Raw genomic sequence first — 7,246 nt, 5'->3', positions numbered from 1 at the left:
ATGGATCGAGATGCTTCAAAATGTGAAATCTCCACAAACGGATGAATTCTATATGCAATGCATTTATAGGGTACCACCAAATATTCGTGAAAGTAATCCCAAAGCCTACACACCTCAAATTCTTTCAATTGGTCCTTATCATCACAAAACGTGTTCTCCTAGTAAGAAAGACAACAATTTTGAAGCAATGGAAGAACTTAAACTGAAATATCTCAAGGGATTCCTAGATCGAACAGGACTACCTATGAGAGAATTTGTTGTCAAGATTAAAGAGATGGAAGAAAGCAATATTATTCGAAGTTGTTATGCAGACACTATCAAATGTAATAGTGATGATTTCTTGAAGATGATTTTACTTGATGCTTGTTTCATAATTGAGCTTTTTCTAAGATGGAATAATAACAGTGAATGGAAGGGAAAAGACCCTCTAATGCTAAACCCATGGATGCTAACCTATGTTGACCTTGACTTGTTGCTACTGGAAAATCAACTTCCTTTCTGTGTCCTTGAAAAGCTTCACAATCTCACTGGTATGGATGAGAAATTTCTTGACATTACTTTCAGCTATTTTGGGAATAGACTTTTCGGAAGCGTGAGTCCGGGAGAGAGTCCAAAACACTTCAATGATTTGTTAAGAACTTCTATAATATCATCATCAAAGCTTGGTCTTGGAAAACCAGAAGAATGCAAACAAATTATTAAACATGTATACAGTGCAAGCCAACTCATGGAGGCAGGTCTTGAGTTCAAGCTCAGTCCAAATAAAAGCTTACTTGACTTGACCTATTCTAAATATGGAGTGCTGAGCATGCCAAGCTTGGATATACATGACAATTCTGAAGTTTTGTTCAGGAATATTATGCAATATGAACATTGCCACTTTTCTGCTACAAGCATCGTTACTCAATATCTAGCGATTCTAGATTTTCTTATCAATACTGAAAAAGATGTGAATATACTTGTTGATAAGAAAATTATTGTGAATTGGACTGGTGATGCTAATAAAGTGGCTACAATGATTAATGATCTGAGCTCTCAACTTCACATGCCATTTTTCAATTCCCACTATTTCACCCTCTGCAATAACTTGAATGATTTCTATGAAAACCCTTGTAACAAGTATAAGGCTATCTTCATACACGACTACTTCAACACGCCTTGGAAAATAGCATCTACTATTGCTGCAATTATGCTACTTTTCCTCACATTTATTCAGACTGTATGTTCAATTGTCTCACTTTTTCATGGTAAGAAATCATAATATATCAATACTTCAAAATATATACTGTTATGAAATGAGTTACAAGTGATAAAATTAGCTATGTTGAATCTGCAGGTAATTAATGGGATTGATGGTTAAGGGAAGAAGACGTTGATGATTGTATTTTATTGTCTCAGTTGTATTTGTAAGAGAACCTAGTGATTTACTTTGTTGTTGCTTTTCTTTCATAAAAACAAATATTCAACCTGTTTCCTAATTTTTCTACTTTGTGCTTGACTTTAACTACCTTTTATTCAGTAAGTAATTTTTTTACGAGCTGTTATAAATAATTTTAAACTTAACAAAAAACATCTTCACTTTTATGATAATTATTCAAATATAATATTATTTATTTTTTTCAGAAGAGCTCAATTATTTTTCAAAATAATTACATTATTACAACTCTGAAAAAAACTTAACTTTCCAAAAACTAAAAAACAAAAGTTTCCATTAGTCAACCTCCTATAAGTTTCCACACAAATTTTAACTACTTGACTAAACCAAGACATTCTTGTCGTGTACCTTGTATTCCCTTTCATGGCCTTTTAATAATGATTTTCACAGCATAAAATAGAATTAACACTATTATTAAGACATTTAATCTTCCACCAAACTCGTTAATCAAGGTTGACCATCCTCTATGCAGTGTACAACTTTCCCTATCCTCCAACCAAATCAAACCAACCTCGTATTAGGTTTGCACAAGGTTTTCTCCTTTATATCTATTTGTGAGGAGTTTAAAAGTAATAGCTTGAAGATTTTGGAAACTGAAGACATTTAAGATGAAGGAAACAGAGTATAAGGTATTAGGAAAATTCGTATTATGTTTCATGGGATAGATTTCTGCTACCAAAATATTTCCAGCATTTTATTTACACTGAAGGATTAAAAATATTAAAGAGATGATTAGAGTACCCAACAAGAAGACAAGAGATAAATTAGGAGAAATATATGAGTCCAACTGGGCCTAACTATAGTCAGGTTTAGGTTGGATTAAGATAGACCAAGTTAGGTCAAGTTAAATTGAACATGTATTTGACCTGAGTAAGATTGTTTCCCTCTTGCTTTATTAAGTCGATCCCACGCTAAGTTAATTAGCAAAATAGGTTTATTCTAAATTTAATTAAATAAATTTAAATAAATTTGATCTAGTAAAAATAAATATGAATTATAGTTAAAATATATTTATTTGGATTTATATTAAATTTTGAAAAATCCAAACCAAAATCATATAAGCCCTTGTCAAAATTAACTTGTGAGCTCCGTTAAATCAAAACTAATAATAATTTTCAATCCATATTCACACATACTCATTGATTAAGGTTTTCCTATGCTAACGACATAGTACAAAGAACTAGGTAACGAAGAAGGAGGTTCCACGACGTTATGTAATGGAAAAACTGACATGGGATCTTTGATTTTGATATCCTCTTTAATATTTCATTCCTCGTACACACATATTAGGCTCCAACCGACTTTCTATACCAATGCTCCTTGTTGTGTTCCCATTTCTACTATTTCTTCGCATAGGGAAGTCCAACTCAAATACAATCTCAGCTTTATTCCACTCTTGCTCTAAAAACTCCTCCTCCACTTTGCCTTCCAAATCACACCAGAGAATTGTATCCCACCCTCTTAGTATTAAATTGCTCAGAGCACTGAATTGCAGAGTATCATTAATGAATACTTTGAACTTCAAATTCATAATTTTCAACGAAGGCAATAATATTGAACAAGAGAGCTACATCTTAGGAAATTTGCTTCGAAAACAAAAATGCATCAATGATTCCTATGAAAATTGATAATATTTTGAGGTTGTGAAAAGAATATAGTTGATGAGATAGAGAAAATGTTGAGATAGTAGAATGTAAAAGTAGTGTTAGGAATCCAAGTGTGAGTCTAAGTCCCACATTGATCAGAAATGAGAAAGTAGAGCACTATATAAGAATCAAGACCCATAAACCCATTGTCTTAAGGTTTTGGGTTGAGAGTGGTGTCAGTGTCTTATGTGGTTAGACTCAGATCTCATTGGTGTTGTTCTCCCCAGTGAAACCCCCTCTTTGTAATCCTAACAAGGGTATTTATAGACCCATAGATTATTCTAGAAAATGCTAGCCATAAAATGCTCTCGATTTTTACCTATGTAGACTGTTATGGATTTTGTTTTTGATTTTTTCCTCCTATCCTAGGCTTTTCTATAATATTCTACAATTTGCATTACACTTTAATACTTTTATCTTTGTTCCAGAATTTTCATTACACTTTAATACTCCTCCTTGATTCAAATTCAATAACTCCAAGCATAGTGTACAATAGTTCAAACCTTGGTTTTGGTAACGCTTTTTGTGAAAATATCTGCTGTTTGGAATTTTGTCGTGTGACTGGAGTAAATGTTTTATTGTAGTCGATTCTTGGTTGTTGTTTGAGTAGGCTTTAGCGACCAATCTTCCATTGTGCTTTTGTATGGTACCATCGTGGTTTAACTTTGTCTTGAAGACCCATCTAACTCCGATGATATCTTTCTATCTTTTGGACAATCTACTAGCTTCCAAGTGTTGTTTTTCTCTGTTGTCTTTATCTCTTCCTCTATTATTCTTCTTGTTTTGCGGTCACTTAAAACTTGCAGGCTCTAGTATGGCCAAGTTGTAAGATTCATATATGTCTGTCAAATATCTGACTCGTCTCCGAATAGATTAAGGTGATGATTCTTTTTTATCTTCAATTGATGTTGTAGTTGTAGGAGATTCTAGAGCATGTATATTGTTATCTTTTTGGCTTGTAGTGGGTTGATTTATGGGCATGTATATTGTTATCTTCTTCCCAATTCTAAGTAGTGCTTTCATCTACTTCAAGGTCTCTACCGATAGTTAGCTTTTTTATCTGAAGATTGTAGCCTTTTGATTGTGTGTTGTATCTCAAAAAGATACCTCGTATGGTCTTGTTTCCCACTATATGGTGTTGTTTCCCAACCGAACTTTGACATTGACAGATTTATTAATGTCTTTGATCTTTGGCCATGTGATTTGTAACAATTTTGGCAAGTGTACCAAACCATTCAACTAAAATGGAAAGTCCATATATATCGTAATCCCAATAGACTTGCATTGTTTAGAAAAATTATATTCATTTACTATATGATAAAGACTTCACTAGGGTTAGATTTCATGCATCTAATCAATATGAAAACACTAACAATTTATTTCTAAATCTTAACCCTAGATTTCACACCATTATATAATAAGTCCTACTGTCTTAGCGACAAATCTAAACTTTAATAAGAACCCTAATTAATATATATAAGACATTTCCTTGTTGAAAGTTTGTATTAAGCCTTAAGTTTGGATGTCAAGAATAACCAATTGTGTACTCTATGTCTAGATGCACAATCAATTAGTTTTTTATTCTAGTTTAGGTTCTAATATCGTGTCCAATAATTAGATACCCACAAATATGCAATTAATAAATCGAGAATAGAATACAAGAGTATGGAAAAGAAATACATTGAATAACAAAAATCACAAAAGAGTTAGGATACATTACCTCCAACTCACGTGAATACAAAAGTTAGATACTCTTCTACATTCTAAACACTAGAAAAAGAATAATGTTGAATGCCTCCAACCTCCAAAATGCTCTTTTGCCTGCAAAGATTTTCATAAGAATTGAGGAATTTTTTAAGAATGCATTTTAACTGTCTCAAGCCTTTTATTTATAGATTTTTCAGAACTTGACTGAACTTGAAATTTCCACTTGAATAAACTATAATAAATAATCATTGATATATATCTTTCACTTTTTGAAAATCCATATCTTTGATATATTCTTCAATCTTATGATATTTTCACTTATTTGCATAATATAAATCAAACATTTATCTTTTCCAAAATTATCAGAGAAAATCTTATTATCTAATAAAAGATAATAATCAAAATACCAATAAAAATAAACTACTTATCTTTTCCAAAATTATCTAATAAAAGATAATAATCAAAATACCAATTTAAAAGATAAAGTACTTATCTTTTCTAATTTATCTATAAATCTTAATTATCTAAAGAGATAATAATCAAAATACCAATAAAAGATAAAGTACTTATCTTTTCTTAAATTATTTAATAAATCTTTAATTATTCAAAAAGATAATAATTAAAATACAAATAAAAGATAAAAAGAAACAAAATAAAAACATGATAATGTCAACTATAAAAATCTAATTTTAACAATAAAATATTTAGTTCCTTGACGACCTAATAATGAGCATTTTTACTGAGATTTTCTCCATATGAATTTGTATTGCCTTAGTTATTAGTTGATTCACATTTGGTGCAGACGAGATGGATGTTTGGGTTCGGCTGCACGTAAACACCACATACTTGTGTGTCATGGGGAGGTATTTTTATTTGGGCTCACGGTGGACGTCAAATATTCATATCACATTTGGCCGAACAGGTTCAAAGGTGGACCAAATAGATTATCGACGTGTGTCAAAACTCTAGATCAACACTAAGGAGAAGTCCACAACCAAAAACTCTTACACTCATATGTCAATAAGAGATATTTTTAATAAGTATGTGAAGAAAGAATGATTACGAGATGGCTCTACTCCTTGTGATAACAGGTATATTATAGCCATTTTAGGCTTATAAGCAATAGATAAATGGGTTCCGATCGGTTTTTTTTATATTACATAATATCATATAATATTAAATACCTATTAAAACATCTCCTTTCAGGAAGGTTAATATACTTGGATTATATGTTTATTGGGTTGTTTTTAGGACTGACAATAATAATATAATACAGGTATATTTTGCTGGCTCAAGACTCAAATAGCATTAAATCTGCAATATATTATTTTAATTATATTTTAAAGAGTATGGAGATTAATATACAATTATATTTTAACACACATGGAGATCAGATAGTTTCGTGACAATGATAATTCTCCATTCCACTTATCGTGCCAAAAATTAATTAGAATGTATAACAATTCAATTGAAAAGCAACTGTTGATTTCAGAGATGGATATTTGGAATGATTTAGATGGAGATGGAAATGATTTGACTGGAAATTAAATCAAATTAATGAATTTAGGAAAGAAATCTCACATTATACACCATCAACCCAAGAACAAGACACATGGGAATGGAAGGGAGAATAGACCAAAATTTTTATTGTTAAGTCAATTTATAACATCATACAAAACAATACCAATGTGAAATAAATTGATTTTTTCAAAACAATTTGAAAATTAAAAACAATCCCTAGTGCACTACACTTTGTTTGGCGAGTGAGTTTGAATTGTGTAACCACAAAAGATAATTTAGGTAAGAGAGGAGTGTAATTATCCTGCAATTTATGTGCCTTGTGTGGTGCATTCAAAGAATCAGTTCAACATCTTTTATTTGTAATATTTTGGATCTATAGAGATGATAAGATATATCCCATTTATGTTTTGTCATATGCGGGGTTTGGATATTATTTAAGGAATTGTATGTTATAAAGGAGATTTAGTATTATAGGTTCATGTTCTTATCTCCACTGTTTTTTTTAGTTGTATACATTGATTGAGGCATGTCTAATGTCTCATTCCTTTTATTTATATATTAGTTATTGCTGATAAAAAAAATATGAAGATTGGATATACGATATTATACAAATTTGTTTATTTTTGTCTCAAACTTATTATAAACTCAAATATATAATATGATACTTTACAATACTTGTATTGTTAAGGAATAATATATTGAAGTTCCTTGTATTTTAGCCTATTATACAAATTAAGTGGTAAATGTCACGTTTCTATTTTTTATTTTTTTTTTTGCGTGTTGAACTTTTTAATTCGGTAAAAGGACAAATTGTAGCTTATAGTTGATAATTCTTTTGATAAAGTTGGAATTTCTATTGTTGAGTTTAAAGAATGGACTTTTTTTTAATGGTTCAACCATGACTTTAAATTTGGAGTACGGATTTTGATCATTTACC

General features: G+C 30.6%; 1 protein-coding gene across 1 annotated transcript; it reads left to right on the top strand.

The window, feature by feature from the left end:
• The first annotated feature begins 206 nt into the window (after nt 1-206).
• On the top strand, nt 207-1,438 carry LOC114180966 (UPF0481 protein At3g47200-like). Its single transcript, XM_028067266.1, has 2 exons — nt 207-1,247; nt 1,337-1,438. Exons 1-2 carry the CDS (start codon nt 245-247, stop codon nt 1,342-1,344), a joined length of 1,011 nt encoding a protein of 336 aa, XP_027923067.1. The 5' UTR covers nt 207-244; the 3' UTR covers nt 1,345-1,438.
• The last annotated feature ends 5,808 nt before the right edge of the window (nt 1,439-7,246 follow it).

Source organism: Vigna unguiculata, chromosome 4 (assembly GCF_004118075.2).
Source record: "Vigna unguiculata cultivar IT97K-499-35 chromosome 4, ASM411807v1, whole genome shotgun sequence".
Taxonomy (NCBI): domain Eukaryota; kingdom Viridiplantae; phylum Streptophyta; class Magnoliopsida; order Fabales; family Fabaceae; genus Vigna; species Vigna unguiculata.
This window is presented reverse-complemented; position numbering and strand designations above follow the sequence as displayed.

Excerpts from the sequence above, each read along its gene's own strand:
- LOC114180966 (XM_028067266.1), top strand. The coding sequence starts at position 245 with ATGAGAGAATTTGTTGTCAAGATTAAAGAGATGGAAGAAAGCAATATT.